This window comes from Macaca nemestrina, chromosome 7 (assembly GCF_043159975.1).
Source record: "Macaca nemestrina isolate mMacNem1 chromosome 7, mMacNem.hap1, whole genome shotgun sequence".
Taxonomy (NCBI): domain Eukaryota; kingdom Metazoa; phylum Chordata; class Mammalia; order Primates; family Cercopithecidae; genus Macaca; species Macaca nemestrina.
Window position 1 is genome coordinate 3,400,754 of NC_092131.1, and position 26,189 is coordinate 3,426,942.

At 60.8% G+C, this 26,189-nt stretch overlaps 1 protein-coding gene across 4 annotated transcripts in view; it reads right to left on the reverse strand.

Annotated features, from left to right (window-relative positions):
* Positions 1–9,060: 9,060 nt before the first annotated feature.
* Positions 9,061–26,189, reverse strand: part of LOC105489828 (asparaginase) — a 29,984-nt gene continuing 12,855 nt past the window's right edge. Inside the window, exons 6-16 of one of the 4 annotated variants that reach the window (XM_011755004.3) lie at positions 25,834–25,960; positions 20,981–21,093; positions 20,167–20,349; positions 19,918–20,031; positions 19,209–19,331; positions 17,785–17,880; positions 17,334–17,497; positions 15,354–15,440; positions 13,044–13,143; positions 12,660–12,740; positions 9,061–12,115 (exon numbers count right to left, since the gene is read on the reverse strand). In XM_011755004.3, coding sequence (XP_011753306.2) covers positions 12,095–12,115; positions 12,660–12,740; positions 13,044–13,143; positions 15,354–15,440; positions 17,334–17,497; positions 17,785–17,880; positions 19,209–19,331; positions 19,918–20,031; positions 20,167–20,349; positions 20,981–21,093; positions 25,834–25,960 — 1,209 coding nt within the window. In that variant the 3' untranslated portion in view covers positions 9,061–12,094. Of the gene's footprint in view, positions 12,134–12,659; positions 13,144–15,353; positions 15,441–17,333; positions 17,498–17,784; positions 17,881–19,208; positions 19,332–19,917; positions 20,032–20,166; positions 20,350–20,980; positions 21,094–25,833; positions 25,961–26,189 lie in introns of all 4 variants that reach the window. The other 3 variants (XM_011755002.3, XM_024795402.2, XR_011625468.1) reach the window with 3 other exon arrangements.

The window sequence follows — 26,189 nt, forward strand, 5'->3', positions numbered from 1 at the left end:
TCAGACATTGAAAAGGTGAATAATTTATCAACGGCAGACCTGCACTACCAGAAATGTTAAAGAAGTCTTCCAGGCATAAAGCAAAGTACACCAAATGGAAATCTGGATCAACACAAAGGAGCACCAGAAATGGTACATATGCTGGCAAAAAATAAAATATTTTGGCCAGGCATGGTGGCTCACACCTGTAATCCCAGCACTTTGGGAGGCCAAGGCAGATGAATCACCTGAGGTCAGGAGTTCAAGACTAGCCTGGCCAACACAGCGAAACCCCGTCACTACTAAAACTCCAAGAATTAGCTGGGCATGGTGGTGCATGCCTATAGTATCAGCTACTTAGGAAGCTAAGGCAGGAGAATCGCTTGAACCCGGGAGGTGGAGGTTTCAGTGAGCCAAGATCACGCCACCGTACTCCAGCCTGGGTGAGAGATAACTGACTAAAGAAAAAACTATATTGTAGGGCTTAGAACATATATAGAAATAAATTGAAGAATAACAATAGTGGCCGGGCGCGGTGGCTCAAGCCTGTAATCCCAGCACTTTGGGAGGCCGAGACGGGTGGATCACGAGGTCAGGAGATCAAGACCATCCTGGCTAACACAGTGAAACCCCATCTCTACTAAAAAATACAAAAAACTAGCCAGGCGAGGTGGCAGGCGCCTGTAGTCCCAGCTACTCGGGAGGCTGAGGCAGGAGAATGGTGTAAACCCAGGAGGCAGAGCTTGCAGTGAGCTGAGATCTGGCCACTGCACTCCAGCCTGGACGACAAAGCAAGACTCCGTCTCAAAAAAAAAAAAAGAATAACAATAGCACAAGGCCTGGGAGGGAGAAATGGAAGTGTTCCATTATGTATCTATAAGGCTGCAAGATTCTAATACTATACATAATTTTTTACACTGCACATAAATTGGTATAATATTATTTTAAAATGGAATGTGATAAGTTAAAGATGTATATGTGAGTCCTAAAGCAAACAATGAAAAAACATATCAAAGAGTTGTAGCTAATACGACAACAAAGGGTATAAATTTGAATCATAAAATAGTCCATCAATCCAAAAGAAGGCAAAAAAATAAATAAATAGAGAACAAAAAATGAATAGGACAGAAAGAAAATAAAGAGCAAGATGATAGATCAAAATTCAAATATGTCAATAATCACAGTAAATGTAAATGGTCTAAATATCTCAATTAGAAGGCAGAGATTGTCTGACCAAATAAAAAAATAAGATCCAACTATGTGCTACCTACAAAAAAAAAGCTTAAATGTAAAAAGAGAAACAGGTTAAATGTAAAAGGGTAAGGCCAAGTGCGGTGGCTCACGCCTGTAATCCCAGCACTTTGGGAGGCTGAGGTGGGTGGATCTCGAGGTCAGGAGATTGAGACCATCCTGGCTAAAATGGTGAAAACACGTCTCTACTACAAATACAAAAAAATTAGCCGGCGTGGTGGCAGGCACCTGTAGTCCCAGCTACTCGGGAAGCTGAGGCAGAAGAATGGCACAAACCCAGGAGGCGGAGCTTGCAGTGAGCGGAGATGGCACCACTGCACTTCAGCCTGGGTGACAGAGCCAGACTCCGTCTCAAAAAAAAAAAAAAAAAAAAGTAACAGGATACAAAAAGAAACACATTAACACTAATCGAAAGAAAGTTGGAATGCCTGTATTAATAACAAAAAGGTAAATTTCAGAGCAAAGAATATAATCAATGATAAAGCAATTTCATAATGGTAAAAGGCTTATTTCAAGAAGAGGACAAAGGAATTATAAATGTTTATTCTCAATATGACAGAGGTCCAGATATACATGAAGCAAAAGTGAATAGAACTGAAAGGAGAAATGGGCCAATCCACAGTTATAGTTGGAGACTTTAACACTCCTCTCTCAGTAACTGATAAAACAGCTAGACAGAAAATCTTAAGGATACAGTTGGCTTGAACAACACTATCAACCAACTTAACCTAGTTGATATTTATAGAACAGTACTCCCAATGACAGAAAAATACACATTATTTTTCAGTACACACAAAACATTTACCAAAATAAAACGCATTATGGGCCATAAAACAAGTCCAATAAACTTAATAGGACTCAAGTAATACAGAGTATGGTTTCTGACTATGATGGAATTAAATTAGAAATCAATATCAGAAAGAGACTGTGAAAATTCTCAAATATTTTGAAACTAAATTATACACTCCCAGGCTGGGTGTGGTGGCTCATGCCTATAATCCGAGCTCTTTGGGAGGCCAAGGCTGGTGTATCACCTGAGCCCAGGAGTTTGAGACCAGCCTGGGCAATATGACAAAACCCCATGTCTACAAAAAATACAAAAATTAGCCAGGCATGGTGATGCACACCTGTAGTCCCAGCTACTCCAGGGGTTGAGGTGGAAGGATTGCTTGAGCCTGGCAGGTAGAAGTTGTGGTAAGTGGAGATCGCGCCACTGCACTCCAACCTGGGAAACAGACTCGGACTCATCAAAAAAAAGAAAAAAAGAAAGAGAGAGAAGAAAGAAGAAAGAAAGAAGAGAACGAGAGAGAAAGAAGAAAGAAAGAAGAAAAGAAAGGAAGGAAGGAAGGGAGGGAGGGAGGAAGAAAGAAAGAAAAGAAAGGCACTTCTAGATAATCCAACTGTCAAAGAAAAATTCAAAAGGGGAATTAGCAAATATTTTAAAGTGAATGAACCTGAAAGCACAATATATCTAAATTTGTGTAATGGAGCTAAAACCAAAAGCTGATTCTTTCCCAAAACTGATAAAAATTATAAGCCTCTATCCAGACGGATCAAGAAAAAAAGAGAAAACACGTAATTAATACTAAGAATGAGAAAGGGTTCATCACCACAGAGTCTACAGATATTAAAAGATAATAATGGAATAGTATGTATAACTTTATACCAATAAATTCAACAATTTAGATTAAATAAATCCTGTAAAATATCCAAACTACTAAAACTCACTCAAGAAGAAATAGATATACTGAATGGTCCTATATCTAGGAAATATGTTGAATTTGGAGTTCTTTCCAACAAAGAAAACTCCAGGGGTGGGAGGAGTTGGGGAAGTAAAGAGGGATCACCAAGGGCTGTATGAACCCTGCAGGTAGCTGTGTTTGGTCTGTTTAGCATCTTGACTGTGGTCATGGTTTCACAGATGTGCACATATGTGTCAAGAGTCATCAAATTGTACACTGTAAACCTGTGCACTTTACCATATGTCAGTGGCATTACAATAAACCCAAGAAAAACAGTGACACCCCTGACAAAGACTGGAGGGCTCAAGGCAACTCTGCTTCTATGTGTGCCCTCCCAGCACAACTTTGCTCCCCTGGCAGCCTCAGAACCACAAAAAAGATGTTCAGAAAGCCAGTCACAGTGACCCCACAGCCCTATGATGGATCTGCTGTCCCATGGGGCTTATCTAGTCACGTAGAAAGGAGTCATCATCTGTCCTCTCTCTGATTATTCTCAACTGCAAATACATTGCCATGGCTCGAGTGCTTGTGACCCCTCCAAAATTCATGTTGAAACTTAATCCCCAGTGCAACAGGATGAAGAGCTGAGGCCTTCAGTGGATGATGAGGTCATGAGTGCTCCACCCTCATGGGTAGGATTTGTGCCTTATAAAAGGGCATGAGGGGGCGAGTTTGCCCTTCCCGTCCTTTCTACTGTTCATCCCTTCTGTTGTGTGAGGACATGATGTCCCTCCCCTCCAGGGCATGCACACAAGACACCAACTTGGAGACAGAGACTGAGACCTCACAAGATATTGAACCTGCCGGCACCTTGATCTTGGACTTCCAGCCTACAGATCTGTAAGAAATAAATTTCTCATGGTTCTTTATAATTTATCCGTCTCAGAGGTTTTGTTACAGCAGCACAAATGGCCTGAGACCCGCATATACAATCAGATTCCGTGAGCCTCGAGTGGGCACTCCCAGACCCTGGCCTGGCAAGTTACCTGTGCAGCAGGGGCTGTGGACTCCTCTGGGGAAGGACAGAGAAGCTAAGATGCAAATTCTGCTCTAGGCTCCTGCTCCCAGGGGAGTAGAGGCCAGGACACCACCCATAGCCGCAAATTCAGGGCCTGTCTCCCCTTCCTCCAGCCTGTCTCTCTTCCTGAGGTCTCTCGCCTAAGACAGCTGCTCTCAGCCTTGGGCAGGCTCGCCTGGGAACGTGGTGAAGACCCAGATCCCTGCTGCCCATCCTACTCACTGAGCCCGGGCCTCTGTGGTGAGTCAGAACCTCTGCCTTCGCATACTGGTTTAGCTACTTTAACAGAGACCAAAAAAACACTGGCTTTAAAAGGCAGAAGGTTCCTTTCTCTTGTGGTAAAGACAAGCTGTTCAGCTGTCCAAGTGGGCAGGGCAGTGTGTGCATGAGCTGGTCCCACGTAGGGTGATCAGCAGTCCTAGTTTGCCCCAGACTCAGAAGATTCCAAGAATGTTTCAGTGCCAAATCTGGAAACATGCAGGCACACCTGGACAGGTGGGTCAGCAGGGATGCTTTGCCCTGCCCTGGCGTGGCCCTCCAGTGGCACAGCTGGCACATCTCAGCGCCACAGTGCCCCAGTTCCACCCAGAAGTTGCATCTGCCTCTGTTCACACTTCCCTGGGCAGAACGGTGGCATGTGTCTCTACTAGCAGCCCAGGAGCCCCACATGCCCAGCTTCCCTTCAGGAATTCCGTGGCTGAAGGAATGGACCCCAAGGAGCCATCCTTCACCTGAGTCAGAGGCAGAGGCTGGAGAGGCTGGAGTGGAGGGGCTGGGGTGCCAGGAAGCACAGGTCTAGTCTCAGCAAAGTAGGGGCCTTGCCTCCTGGTGTCCCCAGGGACCAAGCAGGGTCTTGTTGTAAGACCACACCTCATTGCCCCCTGGGGCCTTCCACTGGTCCTCCAAGGCGCTGGCTGAAATTCGGCCTCTCCAAGGATCCCCCACTGGCCCTCCCACCACGTCAGCCCCAGTGACAGCTTTAGCTCTGCCCAGCTGAGCACTCAGGAAGTTTGCTGCATCATCTAAGAGGAAGCTCCAGCGAGCTCCATGTTATCCTACAGAAGGAAGAAATAGGTCCTCCAAGGGGATAAGGGATTTGCCTAGGTCACTTGCTTGTAGGCATAGAACTGGGGTTTGAATGCGTGACAGACTCTCGGTCCCCTGTGCCAGGGGCAGGGAGAGTGGAGGAAGGTGCCTCTGCCTCTTCAACCCCTCAGGCCTCCCACCTTGCCCATTCTCCTGGCCAGGTCCCCAGGGCTAGCCTACAGGCTCCAGCGGGAATGGGTGGGAGCCAGCCAAGGCACCAGTGTTGTGGTGAGTGGGAGGAGCGGGAGCAGGCTGGAGCCCCTGAAAGTGGGGCCCCTGGGAGCCAAGCCCTTTCCCCAGCCTGGCTCCTTGAGGCAGTGCAGCTCAAACCCGAGGGGGTGGTCTGGCCCGGTGGCCCAGGGGAGGTCACTGCAATGAGAAAGCTGGTGTCAGGGGCTGGGGGCTTCCCTGGAGAGCAAAGTGCCAGAGGCAGAGTTGAGGGGAGGGCCGTGGGTAAGGACCAGGCCCCTCCACCAACCATCCTCATTTCTGCTTCTCTGAGATTAGAAAGAAAAGGGTGGCTTGCTTTCGAGGGAGAAACCACACTGAGACCTGGGGGGGAAGGACAAGCACCCCCAGGGACATAGTGATGCTTTGGAACATGTTTATTGTTATCAGTCTAAATTGGACAGACAGACACCAGACAGAATGCTTCCAAGCTGCAGAACAGGGACACAGCCGCGATCCCCCACCTGAGCCTCAGCCTCTCTCATGAGGCTGCTGAGGGTTGAGGGCCCATACAGAGGGCGTGGGGGAACATGCTCGTAAAATGAAATGGCTGCAAGGGGCCGTGGTGGTCAGGAGGCAGCAGCTGGGGAGGACACTGGACGCTGCCAAGGCCCCAGGCTCTGAAGGCAGAGCCTGAGAAGTGGCCACAGTGGCATTTGCTGGGCAACAGAGGAGGTGCTGGCCAGTGGTGGATGCTTTCTGGGAACTGCACTCCCCCCACCTGGGTGGCCAGTGGATCCTGCTGTCCTGCAGCTGGCCCTCTTCTGGAGCAGCCCTCCACAGTCACCTCCTGTCTCCTCACATCAACCCCCCACGTGTGCAGGTCGGGCTCAGAGAGGGCAGGTGACTGGCCCAAGGCCACCCTAGCAGGCCTCAAACCCAGGCCTGTCTGACCCATCTCCCAGGACTCCCCGCAGCTCTCTAAACACTGGGTGAGGAGGTGGGGACTGGAGGGGGACCCTCCATCCCAGAAGACGCAGCAGGCCGGCATCACCAGGCAGAAGACCCTGGCCCCTGGCTGGAGGTGGGGACGGATTCAACCCTTTGCTGAGTCCCTCCCAGGACCGCCTGGGGCTTCACACGCAGGCTGGCGCCTAGACCTCTCGGGTGGGCGCTACCACGAGGTTCCAAGGAGGCTCTGGCGAAGGCACCTGTCATCGTGGGCGCCGCTTCTCCTCTACCTGGATGTGGTCTCCAAACTTCCTCCCCACCCCTAGTTTCTGTGCCTCGAGATCCTTCATGAGTCTAGCGCGCACTCGTAGGAGCCGCGCAGCGCTCCCTAAGGCCTCAGTGAGTGGAGAAGCTCTGGGGAGCGGGCAGCGGGAACCATCGGTCGGCCAGCAGGGTGTGGCTGCTGGCAGCCTGGTCGGCAGCTCCCAGGAAGCCCAGGGCAAGGAGCGCTCCTCAACCCTAAGGGCCCATCGCCCGTTCCTCGCTGGGAATTCCACGGAGTTTCGAGGTGGGGGCCAGCGGGGCTCAGGAGGGCGGCGGCGGCGTCTCCAGGCCGGCAGCGCGCCAGGAGCGTGGGCGACCCAGCGCGCCCCCACCCGGCGGTTCCCAGAGCACAGCCCGGCCGCGCCCGGCCACCTCCCAGCAGCCCTCGGCTCTCAGGCCGAGGGTCTTCCCTGGCAGCAGGTGGAGCCAGCCAGGCCCTGGGGGCTGCGGGGTGCGGCGCATGGGACGGCCGACCTGGAGCGCGGAGCGGGTCCGTGGGCCCCTCTGGACTGGTCGCCGGCGCGCCCCTGGCTGTGACTCTGACTCCAGGCTGCGCATGGGACGTTCCGTCGCTGTCGCCGTGCCCGCCGGGTCTAGTGGTCCTAAACATTTCACAATTGCGCTACAGAACTGTTGAACTGTTAAGAACCACTGGACCCAGAGCGCGAGTCCCCAGCACCGTCGGTTCGCCGAGCTGTGGAGAGAGGAGGCCACGACGCCCTTGGGACCGACCGCGTCGCCTGCGGATCCTGGGGACCGGCCCCTGCGCCCAGATCCCCGCTGGTCGTGCACCCACTGCCCTGCTGCAGCCACCCGGCCCCGACGCCGTACCGGACGCAATGGCCTGGCGCTGGGGGATTCCAGCCGCCAAGCCCAGCCCCGCCGCGTCTTCCCAGACCCCGGCGTCCCCTCGTCCTGCGGGCCCCGCGTGGCAGGGCAGCTGAGCTCCGAGCGGCAGCGGCCAGCGCGGCGGCGCCTTTTATGCCGCGTGGCCGCCCTTCCCGGCGCCGGAATGCGCCCGCGCCGTGCTGGCCGGACCGGTTTTTCCGGGCGGGGCGGCTCCCGGGCCCACAGGTCCCGCGACTGATCCTCCACGGCCCGGGGACCTGCTCCGTGCGCCCGCGCGGGGGTGGCCCTGACTCAGCGGCCGCCCCGCCCCACCTGGCGCCCCAGCCTCCAGTGCCGGGCCTGGGCGCACCTGGCCTCCCGGGTTCTGGGTCCCTGCCGGGCCACGCCCGCACCGTCTGGTCTGGGCCGGGGGTACTCGGGTGCACGGAGGGCCCGGGGCTCCACCTTGACCGGGTCCGGGCCCAGGGCGGCCCGAGCAGGTGAGGACCAGCGCCCGACAGGAGCCCAGGGCCGTGCTCGCCCTCCAGTGGGTGTGGGGGCTGGGCTGGACACACCCACCCCGGCCCCTCTCACTTCAAAGGGAACTTCGTGGGAGGGGGAAAGGGAGGGGTAAAGAGAAAGTGAAACTGGAGGGAGGGAGGTTTCTGCCTCTCAGACCCTGAACCCTGAAACCGCCCAGCAGGTTTCTGCTTCTCAGACCCTGAACCCCCACCCCGCAGCCCACAGAAGTAGCCCCGTACCTGCCTCCTCATTTCCCACGCGGTGGGAGGGACGCCCTGCCCCCTCACGCTGCAAGAGCCCGCGCCTCGCTCTCCCCACTCACATCCCAGCCCCGAACGCCCTGGCGCAGCTGGCCCTGCCGGCCCTGCCCACTTAGTCACCTGGAGGTGTCCGGGCCTGACCAGTGGCGCCTCCCAGGGACTGTGTTTCAGCAGAACATGGCAGCTGAGGGGAGGGCTCGGGCTCTAGGAAATACAGAGCAGGGGAGGAGGTGACCCCCTTCAGCGCTTGCCCCAAGTCTGGAGCCATTGGTGTGTCTGTATGGGGTTGGGCAGCAGGGTGGTGACCATTCATTCCAGTGCAGGGCGGTGACACACCATCCCACCGCCTGCCCAGCCAGCCAGGAGCCAAGTGCTCAGGAACCAAGGTTGGCCCCAGACCGGAACACAACCACCAGATCTGAGGGCTCCCTGAACATTTCCACATGTGCTGTGTGTGGCTCAACTACCGCAGCCACCCTGGAAAGGGAATCAGAAAGGTTTTGTTATTTTCATTTTGCAGTTGGGGAAACTGAGGCTCAGGGAGGGACAGTGACTTCTGAGGATTGCACAGCTCTTGGTGGTAGAGAAGGGATGGCAGGCCTTGCCATCGCTGGGTCTGTGGGTCTCAGTGCCTGTGTGTGGAGTCTGAGGGGCTGTGGCATGGGGGAGGGGATAGAAGTGGACATACCGGGCCTGAGATCAAGAGCAGGAGCTTGGGAGCTCCTCCTGCAGCACAACTGCATGGCTGAGAAGAACCCACCTCTCTTTTTTTTTTTTTTTTTTTTTTTTTTGAGACGGAGTCTTGCTCTGTCGCCCAGGCTAGAGTGCAGTGGTGCAATCTTGGCTCACTGCAACCTCCATCTCCCCAGTTCAAGTGATTCTCCCACCTCAGCCTCCCAAGTAGCTGGGACCACAGACAGAAACCACCACACCTGGCTAATGTTTTTATTTATTTTTTAGAGACAGGTTTCGCCATGTTGGCTATTCTCAAACTCCTAGGCTCAAGCTATCCACCCTCCTCGGCCTCCCAAAGTGCCGGAATAGGAGGCGTGAGCCACCAAGCCTGGCCACCTCTCCTTAATTCTAAGCCCTGGTCCAGCCCAGTCCTGGGCAGACTCCTCCCGACACACAGCCACCTGGGTGGGCTCTCCTCACCCAGCAAACATGGCTCCTGTGTCCAGCATCCAAAGGAACTGATGAGAGAGGACAGGGAGAAGGTGACAAGTACAAGCACCTGCAGTTCCCACCAGCAGCGGGAAATACTGAGGTGTGACCAGAAGGGGAACTTCCTAGCATACATGAGAACTCTGGTTACCTCCAGCTGGGGAAGGGTGGCCCTGGAGGGCCCTCAGCTGAGGAGTCTGATTTTAGGATAGAAAATGCTGGTAAAAAGGACCGTAGTCATGGTGGAGAGATGTTTCCCAGAGATAGACCTGGGATCCAGGTGATTCGAGATGGGCTGTAGGAACCAAGGCCTCCCCCAGCGTGAAATTACCAGGTGTGAGCAACGCCACCCCGCTGTGGGGAGGCGGGTCCCACGCACACCGGGCACCCGGCTGTGCCTCATTCCTGCATCTCCCATGGCCTCATGCCACAGCGAGAGACAAGGGGGCCCTGATTCACAGCCCGGCTCTGCCCTGTGCCAACGCAGAGCCCTGGGCGCAGGACGGGGCCACTCTGTGGCTTAGCTTCCTCAACCGTGAAGTGGGATAGACGGGGACCCGGTGCCCTCCTAGAGGCACAGTGGGGACGAAACACACCAACATGGGGCAGGACACGAACGCTCCAAGCCTGTCTGTCGCAGCTGTTCCCACTGCACACCAGAGAGCCAGAGGCCTTGGAGCCAGGTCACTGGCCAGGGCAGCGCCCAGGGAGACCTAAGCAGTGGCTCTGCACCCCTTGCCACTTCTGGGTGATTCTAGAGGAGTCCCCTTACCCAGGGCCCCTCTGGCCTCTCCCCAAGAGGCACAAGGCAACCCCCAAGGGAGCTCCCAGACTCGAGCCTGTGACTCTTCCCAGCCTCCTGAGACACTGGCCCAGTCCCGGGGCTCCCTGTGGTAGGGCCCTACATCCCACAAGGGTTTGGAGGGGACTGAAAATGGGGGTCTGGCTGCCCAGCCTTGTGAGGAGCTCTCCCCATCTGCCCAGCCCCTGTGGCCCCCAAGCCATCTGTGCCGAACTCCATCAGTGGCCCAGTTGGAGAAAGGCCAGCTTGACAGGAGCTCTCTGTGGGACAAGCAGGATGAGTGGGTGTTTCTACACTACAGGACACTCACCCCAGGCGTCAGTGGGTGTGTCTACACTGGCAGGTTGGCACCTGCTCTGGGAGGGTGCTGCCATGTGGGCTAACGTGAGCCACCTGCAGCTTTCACAACCTAGGGCTCCGAGGGCCTGGAGCAGTGCTGAGTGGGGTGGCATGAGCAACAGGCTCTGCCCAGTCACTCGGGAGCCGAGTGAAGCGGGTGGACACTGCCGTGTGCAGGAGCCACCGGGGAGACCAGGTGGGCTCAGCCCGGGCATGCTGGAGGTAGTTCCACCCCTTCTCACCTGCACCAGGCATTTGTTCAGATGCCCCACCACCTCCCTCAAGGCCCTCCAAGGGTCCCGATCATCTGGGGACAGCAGAGGCTCCTGGTTCTCAGGCCTGGTGCCACCCTCCCTCCACCAGCAGCCCCTCATGGGCCTCACCAGGGTGAGGAGCAAAGGCTTCCCCAGCCGTTTGCACAGCCTCACCTTGTTGTGCAAGGCCCAGGCACACCTGTGTCGGGGAGAGGACAGCAAGGATGCCGGCGGCAGTGCCAGCTGGGCTCAGGAACCATGCTGAGGAGCCCAGGGTATGCCCAGGTGCCAAGGGCCAGCTCTGGGGTCACACTTTTGCCCTCCTGGACCTCCAGTCCAGGGGCCAGCCAAACAGAGGGACCGACAGGAACCGTCACCTGGGCAGGTAGAAAGGCCTGGAAGGAGGCAGCTCCCACGCTCCTCACATCCAGCAAAAAGGGGTCAGGGGCTGGGGGCAGCAGCAGGGAGTCCCTGGCCATCCCAGGCCAGTGCATGCACACATGGTGGGGGCCAGGGGTCCACACCCCTGATTTCAGCCCCAGCTGAAATCACGAGGTCACCCCTGACCTTAGGGCACCACCCCCACAGGGCAGCAGCAGGGCCCACCCCACCCGCCCATCTGCCCAGGCTGTGCAACCAGGCTGGCACAGGTCAGCCTGTGCAGGGTGGCCTGGCTCACGGTGGAGGCTGAATCAGGAGCATCAGGCAGTGCAGAGTCTGGAAGGGTCCCGAGGGGCTCACCACCAGAGTGTGAAGCCCCCTGGACATTCATGGCCTTCTGCAGCCCCAGGGAGCCCTGGTGTGACCCTGGCCTGAGAGGGGGGCCGGGTGCAGTGATGCCGGGGTGACGGAAAACCAAACAGCAACTGGGACGGGACTGTGAGGACTAAAGAGTTAAGCGGGAGCAGCGTGCTCATCCAGGGGTTGGAGGGCTGCCTGGAGGAGGTGACTTCAAGCTCCAGAACGAAGGCGCAGGAGGTGAGGAGATGGGCAGAGGGTGTCTGGAGGAGGGACCAGTCTGGGCAAAGGCAGGGTGGCAGGAAGGAGGAGGGGCAGCTGGGAAAGGACCGCCTGGCCGAGTCATCTCCGGGCGCCCCACCCCGCCCGGCTCACACAGCTACCCCGGGAAGGATGGGCCAAGTGCCCCCCATCACCCCCACAGAGCCTGAGCCTGACTCCCCACACACGTCCACAGTCCCGGACCCAGACAGGCCCACGCGGGCCAGGCTGTATAGACCTGGTGAGGCGATGCCAGAGACTTTATTGTCGTTATGCCCAACAAAGGCCTTCAGGCTTTGCATGAGAGCAGGCTGGGAAGCAGCCCCAGCAGTGGGGTCATGCCTGAGACCCCTCCAGCAGGCCACGGGAGGCAGCAATGGCTTACACTGCAGCAGGACGGCTTCAGGTTAGACACCAGGCAGCACTTCCTGAAAACATGAGGGCTCCTGAGAACATGTGGAGACCCAGGTAGTGTGTGAAGGCAGGGCAGAGAGACAAGCCCAGGCACCCAGTCTGTGCGGCACAGCCCAAGAGCCTGAGCAAACCCAGCTTGAGACTATGGGAGGGCCAAGCAACGGAGTGGGAATGGGGGTGTCAGCTGGGAACTGACCTGGGAGACAAGCAGTAGCACCCGGTCTAGGGGGTCCCAGTGGGGCAGGGCGCGGGGGCAGGGGTGGGTAAGGGGATGCTGCGCCCTGGCTGAGCCGTCAGTGCTCAAGTCTGGTCAGTTCCTTCAGGAAGCCCTCCCTGACCGCTCCTTTCTCCTTCCCCTCACCTCTAAACTGTGTTCCACCCCGGACATCCCCAGGAGGGGCTCTGAAGACCCTAAACTAGCTGGGATCCATCTCAGCCTCCTCTGGTTCTGCCCCCCTTGGTTACGCCCCCCGATCCAGCCCTGGGATCCAGGAGCCCGGGGATCCAGCCCTGCACTAGAAGCCCATTTGGGGGTGTCAGCCCCGCCTAGGGACTTACTGGGCATGGGACCTGGGCACCGACTGCACCCTCCAGGCTCTGTAGAAAGGCCACCACTGCCAAGTTCCCGGCTGCCTCCGCCTATGGGGAAGCAGTGGGGAGGGGCTGCCTCGGGGCCACTGACCAGCAGCCTGGCCGAGGACCCCCATCCCCAGGACGCCCTCCCCCTCCCCCAGCCCACACACACAGGGTCCCAGCAGCTTCTTCACTCTCGTCACCCCCACCGCTCAGCGCCCCCGGGAAGGGGACCCAGTCTGTGTGGGTCCTGCATGGGGAGGGCTGGGGATTTGGGAGAGGGGCAGAGCAGGGAGCTGGTGAATTGTCCAGGTGTCCTTCCTGGAGGTGGCAGCCTTTGGAGAGGGTGCAGGGGGTGGGGGCACTCACGACGTGCAGGGCGCTGTGCCCATCATAGCCCGGCTGCCCCAGGTCAGCCCCTGCCTGCCACCACACCTGCAGGCCTTCGAGGTCAGCCCTGTATGCCAGCCTGGGGATGGGGACAGAGGAGGAGTTGTTGGGCACCTGTCCATCTGCCCACCTGCCTGTCCCCCAGGTGCCCTGGACGCTCGTACAAAGCCAGCCCCAAACAGCTGACCCAGCAGCGACCTGGTCCTGCGGCAGGAGTTGCTGGGGGCCATCGGGCAGCCTGGAGTCTGGTTTCACCCAGTAGGTGGGACTACGACTCCAGTCATGGGTGCACATGCACAAACATACATGAACACACATGCACGCACAGCAGCATACACACCAGCATACGTGCACACACACAGGAGCACACAAGCACACACCCACACAGGCACACTCACACACAAGCATATATGCACACACAGGAGCACATGCGCCTTTGCGCACACATACGCACGCCCACCTGCTGAGCAGCCCATGCCGGTTTCGTGTTTCACAACACCGCTCTTCCTGGGGCGGGGTCCGCAAAGGTGGAAGGAAAAGTTTGAGGCAGCCCAGTGGTTCAGAGAGGGGGACACAGGAGGCACCCCAGGATAATGGTTGGCCCTGGACCCTGGCAGACTGCATGGGGGGTGGTCCTGGCTGGGACAGGGGTCTGGGCCCACCTGCCCTGGAGCAGGCACCTGCCAGGACCTCGCCAGCTCCTCCTCACCCTGCCACCCTCCTGGGAAGAACTCACTCCCCTCCTGGGGAGGCCAGGCGCAGGCCAGGTAGGGACCCGGCAGGGAAGGCCCCACCCCTGGTGTGCAGGGGCTGGGGGTAGTGGCCTGGTGAGGGAGGGGCTGCCCCCTCTTCCGGAGGGCCCTTAGGGACTCTGCTTCTACCCAGGAAACAGCAGCAGCCCTGCAGTGGCACTGGGTAATCTCTGGGGCGATTCTGCTAGGTGGCCTCACTGGCCCCTCCTGGACCTGCCCCAAGAGGCCAAGCCCCACACACACACTGGCCCCTGGGAAGGCCTGGCTGAGGGGCTCGAGTCCAGCCAGCAGCTCGGGCGGGCCAGGCCCACTTCCAAGCAGAGTCCCGGACCAGGATTCTGGTCCCAGCTCCCACAGGACCTAACTACTGCCTCAGTTTCCCCATCTGTCAGTGGAGCCAACAAGGCCCGCATGGAGTGCAAATCTGGACCAAGTCACCCCAGAAGTCCCTTCAAAAGCAAGACCAGGGGTTGTGGGCCAGTCCCAGAGGAGGAGCCAGAGCTGCTAGTCCTCCTCCTGCTGGGCAGGCGCCTGCACCCACTCCCCTCCCAGCCAGTGAGCTGAGCCCCTGCCATCACCCACTCCCCGAGCCTGGGACTCTGGACTTACAGGGACACAGACCCCGCCACTCATAGCACCCCCACTCCAGCAACCACCTGTACCCAGCCCAGGTCTCCTGCCTCCGATTCTCCCTTCTGGGTCCCTCAGAGCCATCCTGGCCTCAGGCAACCCAGGCTGGGCACAGGAGGCAGCGCCAAGTCACCAGGCACAAGGCTTGGGGTGGGGGGCAGCGATTCTGGCTGCGGTGGACACAGTAGGATCCCTGCAGCCCTGGCCCACCTCCACCCACAACCAACACCCTCACTGAAGGCCTCCCTGCACCTCAGTCTCCCCAACAATAACACGATGTCAGAAGGCCTGAGCCTGCCTCGGTGGTCACTCGGGCAGCATGAGATCAGAAGGCACATTGGCCACTGGTGCCATGTGGCCAGCAGGTGGGGGCAGGGCCTAGGTCAGTTTATCGTAGGACGGGAACCATGCTGGGGAGAACAGGGCTCATGAGACCTGTCACCTGCCAGGGGCTTCAGCTCCCCTGTGACCCACCTGCCCCAGCCTCCCCAAATGCAGCCCCAGCCACCCCCCCGCCCACATCCCAGCCCCTCTCACAGCCAACCACCAACTCCCATACCCCTCCTCAAGCCCACCACACACACACACGCATGCACACACACATGCATGCACGCACACACACTCATGCATGCACACACATGCATGCACGCATGCACACGTGTGCACACACGGACACCCTTGCTGAACTGTTCGCTCAGCTGAGAACAACTCCTTCCCCTGCCCCATGACATGGTCCCAGGCAGACACCTCTTCCCGTCAGTCAGGCTGGTGCACACTGAGGTCAGCGGGCCTTGCCTCTGAAGCCCCCACACCCTGACTCACTTGTCCCTCCCAGCAGGTCTAGCTTTCCTTCCCCAAGCTGTGTCCCCCACATGCCTGGAAGAGCAGGTGCTCTAGCTGCGCTCACCTGCACAGCTCCGTCCCTGCCTCCTCCAGCTCCTGGGTGGACAGGGAGGCCCCAGCTTCCCGCAGCAACCCAATGACACCTGAATGCCTGTGTGAGAATGAGCATGCTGACCTTCTGCCCTGGCCAGCCCAGCTCCGCTGCACCTCACTCAGGAGCCAGCAGGGCTCATGTCCTGCGCACAGGGACAGGGACCTGCCTGCCCAGGACCCCACAGCCCTAGCCTCAGATGAGGGCCCATCCCCCCATCCTCTGCCTAGGCCCATGCGACATCATCTCGGGGTCCCACCACCTCCATTTGTCCAGAACACCTTCTTAGGGCAGCTCAGGTCTGCAAGGGGTAGGGGTCAACTCTGCGGCAGCCCCGCACCCAGCCCCCAGGGGAGGGCATTGGTTGGTGCTGGCGAAATAGCTCCTCCCAGGGCAGTCTCCCCCACCCATCCCAAGGGGACAGCCCATTCCAGAGGACAGCCTTACATGAGCTGACCGGCCCCACTGCACGCCCAAACGCTGATCACACCCCATGGTGACCTCCTCAGCCAGGCCCAGCAGACACTGAATCAATCCGGCTGACTGCCCTTGGGGTGCAGTGGGGGCGGGGCACCCGGACAGTGGAGTCTGTGGTGGGGTTGGGGCTCTAGCAAGGCCTTGGAGCAGAGGCACAAAGGCCCGAGGCCACACAGCCCATTGCATGGGGTGACCTAACGATTGTGCCGCAATCACTGGCCATGCCCCCACCCCTGCAAAGCACCACAAATCCCCCCCGTCACCCCATTTAGGGAGCCTTGGAATAGGTATGAGGCGGTGGCCTCCTCGCACCCCACTAGGGCACAGCAGGGCCAGGCAGGCAGCCTCGGGGAGCCTGGCGGTGGAGTGAGGCCAGGAGACCAGTTGGGGGGTCGCTGTGAGCCTGGTCCTATGAGTCAGGAAGGGACGAGGGGGTGGGCCTGTGTGAGCTCATCTCTGTGCCACCCACCCACGCCCAAGGACTCCCAGTCTAGAATCTCCAGTCCAGATCACCCCAGCCCTGCCTGGGGTACCCTCACAGCCCCTCCTCCCCATCCTGTCCATCACCCTGTTCTCTCCTGTTCTTTTGAGTACCCTGTCAATGCTCACAGAAGCCTGGAAAGAACCTACTACCCCAGTCACTGACTTCATACAGGGCGCCACACCCCACCCCAGGGCTCACCGCTGGGGAGGGAGACCCACAGTTGAACACGGCAGGGTCATATGACCCCAGGCTCAGACACCCCGGCCTTCTCTCCATGGGACTCCTGAGCACTCCCTCCCCAAACACAACCCAGGGTCCTGCAGGCCAAGTCCTCCCACCCGCAGGGAGGAATCGCCAGGAACCCTGGGATCTCTGAGCAGCCACGTGCGTCTGGGCAGTGGCACCAGCAGACAGGTCCTCGGCCTTCCCAGGCCCAGGGCTGCTGGGCGTCCAGGGGCAATAAAGAGTAGGAAGGGGAGACAGGACACAGATCCCACCAGTGCTGGCCCTGCCCCCTACGCAGGGGTAGAGGCACACACTGCCTCTGCTGCTGCTCGGGGCTTTGGGAAGAGACACCAGCCAGGGCTTGTGGGTGGGGCAGGGGACCCCCAAATGCATGGGCTGGGCCTGTCCTCCAGGACCCGAGTTGCCTGTTGCAGCCCCAGATCTGCAGCCGAGTAGCCTGCTTTTTATTGACCGCGTCTGGCTGCTGGGCCAGGACCTTCTGCCCCAACTCCACCCCAGCCCCCCATACCCACAGGTGTACAGAGATGACTCGGAAGCACCGGGTCCTCCCGGCTTTGTCCATAACATTTTTGTTTTCTAGGAACTCTGGGCTGGGGTCTTACTGGGCCCCAGGCTAGGGGGGCGGCCTTTAGGAAGCAGGTGTCCTCCTCCTTTCCCAGCCCAGCCCCGGGAGGCTGTTTGAGCACAGGAGCCCACAGCCTCTGCACCCACCTGCCCAAGGCAGCTCTGTGCCCAGGCCCCACTACCTGCCCCGCACGGCCAGCAGCAGCGGGCTGAAGCCGTCCGTGTCCCGGGTGTTCACGTCCACACCTCCCTGCAGCAGCATGGTGACTGCCTCTACGTGGCCTCCCCGGGCAGCCGCGTGCAGTGGGGTTTGGCCGTTAAAGTCCACCAGGCCCAGGTCACTGCCCTGAGGTGACACAAGGACACGCAACCCCTGAGGGAGGGCCGGGCGGGGCCAGGTAGGCCATGGGGAGGGTGGGGTCCCTCTGAGGGTAGGGCCCAGCACAGCCCCTGCGCCCACCCTCAAAGCCGCAGTGAGACCCCACAAGCTGGCAGGACAGTCCTGCTGCCCAGTCTGGCCGACAAGGGCTTAGTGTGGTCAGTGGGTGGATGAAAGGCCATCCTGCCTAGAGGGTTCAGAGCCCCCGGGCCAGGTGTGGCTGGGGCTAGGCCCCCAGGGTCGGGGAGGCTCACCAGCTCCACAAGCACCTGCAGCACCTCCAGGTTGCCGGCGTGGGCGGCAGCACAGGCCAGGCTGGGCATCAGGGCATTCCGCAGGGCATCTGCCTCCTGGGTGGGGAAGGCAGCACCCTGGGACCCATGCCTCCCTCTGGCATCTGGTGGAACTGGCAGTCCCTGGTGCTGTGTGACCCCTGCCAGACCCCACACAAGGGCCCACAGATCCCAGGGCGTGGGTGAGAAGGAACCTGAGCTGCCACGTCGGAAGGCCTGCGGTGGAGCCTCAATACCCCACCCCACCCAGGCCCCCTGCCCCTGGAGCCAAGGCCAGGCCATGAGACCACCATCCAGCTCTGTCCCCAACAGGTGTGTGGCCAGGGCCTGCTACCCACCCTCCAAGACACCCCCATCTGCTCCCACCACTGTCGGGACAGAATCGTGTCACCCTCGTGAGGAGTGTGGGAAGGGGAGCCAGACCCCTCCCCTGGGAGGAAGGCCCTGTTCCCACGGCTGCACCTTCCCAGAGGAGCCACCTGCCCCCAGCACCTGGCATCCAGGAGCTCCCCAAGACGCCAAAAGGCCGGGGTCCTGGCAGAGGCCTCACAGGTGCCACCATACCCAGCGGGCACAACATGGCCTGGTGACAAGGCCTCTGGCCTGTCTCCCTAGAGCATTCAAGCCCCATGCAGCTGCCCTAATAACGGGCCATGCACGCCAGTCCTTTCCATCTGTGCATCACCCGCCCCAGCAAGTAACAGTTGTAGCACATGGCTCACAAGACAGGTCCATCCCTATAGGGGGGAAACTGAGGCACTGAGACCAGGGCAGGACCCCAGGCAGTGGGGAACAAGGCTGTCTGGCCTACCAGGCCCCATGTCAGGCCTGGATGCTTGGTCCAACAGCCAAGGGGGCATGTTGCGGGGTCCAGGGAGGCCGCATTCCCCTGCAGACCCCAGGCCTCAAAAGCCCTCCTTCCTAGGTCTAGGCACCCCAGTTGTGCAGGGGACGTGCTCAAGGGCTGGTCCTCACCTCCATGTTCAGGTGGGGGCCTGGAACCCCTGGTGCTCAGAGCCTGGGAGAGCCCAGAGCAAGCACCGCCCCCACTCACCCACCTGTCTTCCGGACAGGCAGCTCCCAAGGCAGCCCTGCACTAAGGTAGCGCTGCCAGTCAGAAGGCAGTGGCCTGCCGAGCCCTGTCCCCCAGCCTCCCTGCTGTGTGCCCACCACCTGGCCCTTCCTGCATCCTGCCCCAGGGACCCTGCAAACCCTCCTTGCTGCAGACCCCAAACCCTCCTCCTGGGCCCCAGAACCGGGGTGTGCCTAACTGTTTGGGCTGGAGTGATGGCTACAGGCGCTCGTGCCTGCCTGGTGCATCCCAGGGTGACCAAGAGGATGCACAGCCCCCAGCTGCCACTCAGGCTCGTGTGCCACGCCATTACCTGGCTGCCACTCAGACTGAGGAGCCAGGAGACCCCACAGCCCAGCGTGTTGCCCTGCAGTGAGGGCTGGCACTCTTCCACCGAGGGTGGTGTCATCTCCCCACGAAGGTCCTTGGTCAGCAGCTGGGGGAGAGAACAGAGGCGAAGTGGCTCTGCAAGGGCTGGATGGGCAGCCCAGAACAGCCTGGAGGTTCGGCTACCCAGACACAGGCAGAGGTTGCCCTCGGCCTGAGCCTCGGCCGTGTGTGCTTCATCCCTCGGGCCAGAGTGGGCCAGGTCCCCTCGAAAGGCCAGCCCCACTCCCTGGCCTTACCAGCTCGGGGTCTCCATGGGCCCCAGAGGTCTCTGCCCAGCCCCAGGGGCTGGCAGCCCAAGGGTCTGGGGCCAGCTGGGTCTGAATCCTACCCTCCAGGAAAAGTGGGAAGCAGGAGAGGATTTCCTGGCGACAGGGGAACTTCAGGTCTCCATGCAGGCTGAGAAGGCGCAAGGACAGGCGGAGCCTGGGCTGGGGGTCCGGTGAGGGCTGTGGGGAGCCTGGGCCCAGAGCTGCCCCTCACCACTATGGGGAGCCACATCCCTCCCCTTCCCAAACAGGACACACCCTGGGCCGGCCCCCAGGCTCTTCCGGCACCACCCCAGGCACGCCCTGGGAGCCAGCTGACAGGCTTGTGCACACCGAGGGTCGCCCACAGCCCCAGAGCGCCCGCACCTCCTTCCTGTCATCCAGGCTCAGCCCTGGCTGGCCCAGCACATACGACAGCTTGGCCAGCGCGGCCTCCGACGTCATGTCGAAGCCTGAGATGACACCGGCTCCCTCCATGGCCTGTGAGGAAGGGGCATGTGGGCAGGAAGGGTGACTCACCACGGCCCCCAGCCCGTGAGGGGTGGGTCAGAGCCCACCTCTGCCAGGCCCTCAGGCTGTCCCCTTCCCCGCTAGGCCCTGATCTCCTGGCACTACCATGCCAGCTGCATAGTCTGTGGTCACAGTCCCCTGGAGGCAGTGGGTACAATTGACGATGACCAGGCCGCGTTTGGTCGCCATCTGCAGCTCCTGCAGCAGGTCGGGCTTGGTGGGTCCATTCCCCGAACCGAAGGTCTCCATGACCATGCCCTTCAGGGGAGGCTGCAAGAAGGCCCGAACCTGTGGGGCGGTGGTGGGAGGGAGGGCTGGATGGTGAGGGTCTCTGCCCTCAGCACCACTGAGGCTTGCCCCGTGTCCTCCCAAGGAGAGGGACCCCAAGCCAGGGGCAGCTGGTGCCTGCCCTGCTCCCAGGACAGCAGGGCTCCTGGCAGGTGTGCATGGCTGCTGGCACCTGCAGGGGGCTGCTCCCCCCACATTCTCCCAAAGGGTTGCCCTGTCTGTAGGGACGAAGGCCTTGTGTGGCAGAACACCGTGGAAACACTTCAGAGAGGTGGGAGAGGAGCCAAGAAGGCCATCAGAGGCCCCAGCGCAAACGCCCTTGTCCAGCACAGCAGGGGCGGCTCCGAGCCAGCTGGAATCTGGGGGAGGACGCTGCCTCTAGGAAAGCATGGAGGACCCCGTTCTGGTCGTGAGGCGCGCCCCAACCCTGCCCACTCCCCATGAGGCTGGAAAGCACCATGACCAAGGACGGGGACAGGGCCTGGGGCCGGTGTGGCCACACTGCAGACATCTCAAGTCCATGTGGGGTCTACACTGGCTGGTGAGGGCCCCAGGGAGCCTGGGCACCATGGGAGCTGCAGAGGGCTGGGGCTCGGGGCTGCAGGGGCAGGATGGCCGGGGCGGTCCCTACCAGGGCGGCGGGGATCCCAGGGTAGAGGCGTAGCAGGCCCACATCCTGCTCCATGCTGCTGTGCACCACCAGGCCCGCCTTCCCGCCAACCTTCCGCACCAGCTCCCTGTTGACTGACGACAGGGAAGGGCCTGTGTGGCACCTTCAGGTCTCCCGCCAGCCGAGACCCCAGCCCAGCGCCTGGCCCTCTGCACAGGCCGCCTCCTCCCTTGTTTTCAGAACCCTGAGCCTTCGCACCTCAGTCCCCTTGCCCTGCCTCCTCTCCCACAGGCAAATCCTCCCAGGCTGTGGCACAATCCGGCCTGTGCCAGGCTCCGCAGCATGCACGGGGCTGCGGGAGGAGGCACTCAGCCAGCGAGAGACCGATGGGCAACACAGTCTCAAGGGTGACAGCCCAGGAAATCTCCACTGGCCAGGCAAGGGGGCAGGAGGGTCCCGCAGAGATGGAGGCCCGGCTGTGCCTTGCAGGCTGCATGGGGGCGTCAGGCGGGCGCAGAGACGAGGAGGGCAGGTGTGCCCAGCTGGGAAGCCACCAGCAGTCGCTGCGCTGGGTCACAGGCGTGGGGCAGCACTGTCGAACCAGCCAGCCTCCTCTGCCCCTTGCTGGGCACCCACTGTGCCCACTGCCCACCGGCTCAGTGGTTGAATGAGTGAACAAATGGACTTTCGGATCCCTCACCTCTGGGGAGAGAAGGCCTCCATCCAGTTCACCCCAAAATCCTAATGTGCACCCATCACCCCCTCCCCACACCCAGGGTGGGTGATGGTGGAGGTGCAGGCTCCAGGTGAAGTGGAGAGGGATGGATATTTGGGGTCAGTGCCCCTTGAACCCATCCATGCAGACGGGCTCCTCAGAGGGCATGCCTGTCCTCGAGCTGAAGGCCGCCTCTCTGGCAGCACTCGAGCCCCCAGGGTTCTTCCGACCTTCTCACTCCACTGTGGGTGGGGGTGGGAGGCTGACGCCGCAAGCCCGGCCCCCAAACCCTCGGAGGCCAGCGCCGAGGATGGGGTCCATTCCCTCGGCCCCTCTCCACACTCATGGCAGCCTCCAGCAGAGCAGGGCTGGATACTGGGGACTCCCACCGCACTGTGTGGTGTCAGAGCCTGCCCAGGGCAGTAAACACCCTGGAGGCCGGAGAGCCCAGCCCAGGGAAACCGGGGCCCAGAGGCGGGGAAAGGCCTGGGCGCCTGGAGAGCCCAGCACAGTGCTGGGACAGCACTTGAGGACCCCTACACATGGCTCTTCCTCCTGCCCTCAGGGAAATGCCACCCGTGTGTCTCTGGCCACTTCCACCAGAGCAGCTTGCATGCGATAAAAAGGACTTCCCTGGCATGGTGGAGCTGAAGAGGGGAGATGTGGGGTGCTGGGGATGAGAAAGGGGGGAGCAGGGGCCCGGCAGTGAGTCTTCCACCCCCACCAGTGCCCACAGCATCAGTCAGGCCCACACGATGGCAGCGTGAGATGCCCTTTAACTGACAGTGTGTGTCTCAGCTGGACAAGCAGATAAGGCATCAGCACAGGGAAGGAGGGGGCACCGCTGCCACCAGCAGAGAGTTATGGCTGCAGAGGGCGTTATTACACAGAGACAAACAGGGCCCACACCCACCCTGCACTGACCGTCGCCTCCTGAGGGTCTGTGGAGGCCACCCCTGGGACCCCAGTCCTTCCTGTCCAAGCCTGCTGGAGGCCAGGGGAATGATGAGCCCACACCCAGCGGCAGAGAGGAGCGCCAGGGGAGGCCTGCTGGCTCAGCCCCTCACCCCCCAGGAGGGACTATGGCCCTGTTTTACAGATACCAGAGCCTAGCACAGGAGCCGAACGGTGTAGTCTGCAGCCTCAAGGCTGGATGTGGCACAGCTGGGGTGGCTGGGACATGTCTGGGAGGGAGGTGGCTTCTCCCAGTGCACAGGGAAGGGCTCTGGGGCTCTGCGTTGGAATGACCCAGCGAAAGGACCCACGGCTGGTGCGTGACAGGCCTGGCCTGACCCCACAGCCATGTCCCCTGCTCCACCCTCCTCTGCTCTAAGGGCCCCAGCAGAGTGGGCCAGGGCCTCGGTTCAGCACAGAAGGGTAAGGGTGCAGGATTTGCCTGGGGGTGACAGTGTGGTCTCCTCAGACACACGGAAAGGACAGGGCCAGCAGGGCCTCCTCCAGCCTCCCATGCACCCCCCACTCCTTGGTGCCGAGCCGACTGCGGACAGGAGCACCAAGCCTGCCCATGACTCCCAGACCAGCTCAGCCCCTCACTTCCCAAACAGTAGGTAAAAAGCCCAGGACAAGCCCTCGACAGGGTGCTGGTAGCTGGCATCCCGGCCCAGGCTGGCATTGCTACCCCCAGCTGGTTCAGAGAGGGTGAGGGTGCACATTGCCAACCCATGCCCCTCCCCAGGGGCCCCAGCCGCCACGCCCTGGGCAAGGCCTGAGGTTTCTCAACACCGGGTGCCAGAACCGGCCCGGCAGCCTGGCATCAGGTTCCCACACCCACATGCATGTGAGAAACACTCAGGGGTGGGGGGCTGGGACCGGGACAGCCTCTCGTCCAGACCAGCCTTAGAGCTACGCCCAGGAGCGGCTCCGCGGCCCTGGGCCTGAGGCCGGTGTGTCTTGAGCCTCGTGGCCTGCCCAGGCTTAGCACCCTGTGCTGGCAGAGTCCCTGGAATCCGGAGCACGGTCCTCTGCGCCCTGCCGGGGCGGGGTCCACCCACCAGCAGAAGCTCCACTCCTGAGCCCCAGATAAGGTGTGAATCAGGCCCCACGGGGGAGCCGAGCCTGCAGGGCACCGCCCACACCTCTTGCTGCTCCTTCTCCCTGGGCTGGAGGAGCCGAGTGCCAGCATCCAGCATGGGCAAGCAAGCCAGTACCCCACCAGCACCAGCTCACAAGCTACCTCCTCCAAGAAGCCTTTCGGGCTGCTCCGGCCCTTGGTGAGCAAGTGGACCCTGCCCAGGCCCGAGACCCGGTGTGCTGCACACGTGTCAGACACACTGATGTGTTCTGGGCATCACACTCCCTAGAAGGTGCTCGAGGGAGCAGCAGTCCCCCTGCTGGAACAGGAACACAGGCAAGGACCCTGGGGAGCTCCAGGGCCTGGCATGAGGGTGCCCTGGGAAGGGTCTGGCAGGGCAGGGGCCTTCCTGGAGCACCCACCAGAAGCCAGGGACAGGAGGGGCTCTGGGCACGTCTGGCTGCAGGGCCGTCTGCAGAAACGGGTGGAGGCAGGTGATTCCAAAAGCCCCAGCATCTTTGGAGCTCAGGGTGTGAGCCCAGGACAGGAGACAGCACAGGCTTGAGTCGGTGCCTCCCTGTGGGAGCCTGGCTCTCTCTGCCTCCGTTTCTCACCTGTAGAACCAGGCAGTTTCCTCTGTTCTGCCCTGCTGAGGGGCCCTGGGGCAACAAGCAAGGCCGCCACCGAGCTCGGACTCCCACACGCACGCCTTGTCTTGAGTGCCAAAGATGCCGGGGCTTTCGGAATCACCTGCCTCCACCCGTTTCTGCAGACGCCCCGCAGCCAGACGTGCCCAGAGCCCCTCCTGTCCCCGGCTTCCGGTGGGTGCTCCAGGAAGGCCCCTGCCCCGCCAGACCCTTCCCAGGGCCCCCTCATGCCAGGCCCTGGAGCTCCCCAGGGTCCTTGCCTGTGTCCAGGAAATCTTCCAGGAGGGAAGTGGTGCCCCAGCAACCCACAGTCCAACCCTTTCTCCAGGAGGGTCTGCTCCTCCTTAAAATGGGGAGTGGGGAGCGGGGAGCCCCTGCTGCACCGCGAGATTCCCTAGGAAGTGCCTCCTCAGGCGTCCAGTGACCTTGTGGGCTTGAGCCATCAGCCCGCCATGACCCAGGCCTGGATAGAAGCCCAGCGTGGGAGAGGGGGCACCTCCAACCCACCCCCCCAAAGACGGGAACAGCTGCTTCAGTCCTGGGCAGGCAGCCCCACCCAGCCCCAGGCGAGGCGTCAAATGCGCCCAAAGGAAGGCCAGTGCTGCCAAGCCCTGGAGCCTCCCCCGGGCTGGACCTCACCTCAGTCAGTCAGGATGAGACACAGGGCAGGTTTGGGGCTGCCACAAGACAGCAGGGGGCCAGGGTAGGCAGGATGCGTCCCGCAGGAGGGAGGGGACGCTCCTGCCGCCTCAGGGAGGGGTGCTGGGGTGGGGTCAGAAGGACTGGCCATGCCAGTCATGGACCTGGAGCGGGCAGGGGCCGGGTAGAGTCCAGGAGGCAGGGGCTCCCTCAGGAGCCGCACATCCCAGACAGAGACACTGTAGGCCAGGGAGTGACTTCCGGGCAGGCCACTGGAGTGGCCCTGCGTCTCAGGTGAGGTCTGGCAGGGCAACGGTCTCTGAGAACAAGCCCCAAGGCTGCTCCTACAGCCAGGGCCAGGGGGCGGGCTGGGCCCCCCAGGAGGAAGCCTCAGGACACAGGACCGGCTGGAGTCAGCCCCGCAAGGATGGCTGGGCTGCCCGCCGGAACCAGAGGACAGAAAGAGTCCCTGAAACTCCCGGGGACAAGGCTATGGCACACAGAGGTGCGGCAGAGCCAGGTGGTCATTGAGGACCTCCTCGGCCTGGGGCCAGGGGTTGGGCAGGACACACGAGGGTCAGATGCCCCAAACCTCTCTTCCAGGTCTCCCGCCTCTGAGCCTACAGGGAGCTGTGGAGGCCCCCCCTCTGTGGCCACGCAGCAGGCCTGTCCACGCAGCCCTGGCTTCTCCACAGCCCAGGCCAGAAATAAGCCAGGGCAACTCAGAACCAGGCACGGTGCTCTCAAATTCTGCCGAGTCCCAGCCACGAGCTCCCTGCAGCCACCCCTTGGCCAGCACCAGCACTGGGCAGGCACCTGGCCCTGCTCTTGCGGGGCTTACCTGTGACGTCAGCACCCACAGTGGCCAGAGGCGGCAGGTTCGGGGAGCAGAAGGCTGCGAACCTCCGAGCATCCACCTTGGTCGTCCGGTTGCCCCGAAACAGCTGATTCTGGAAGAAGAGGCAGACCTGCGGGAAGGAAGCGACAGAGCTCAGAGCAGCGGCCACCCTGTCCCTGACCCCTCTGCCCTCCAGCTTCCTCCCTGCCATCAATGGGGTGCCCAGGCCCAGGGGGAGGCGGGACTGTAACCCCACCCACCACAGGCAGAGACCCTCCTGGGAGCAGGTACCGCCCTGCTCAGGCCCTTTCCTGCCCTGCCACCTACCCCCAGGCTAACCGGAGCCTGCAGAGGCCTGG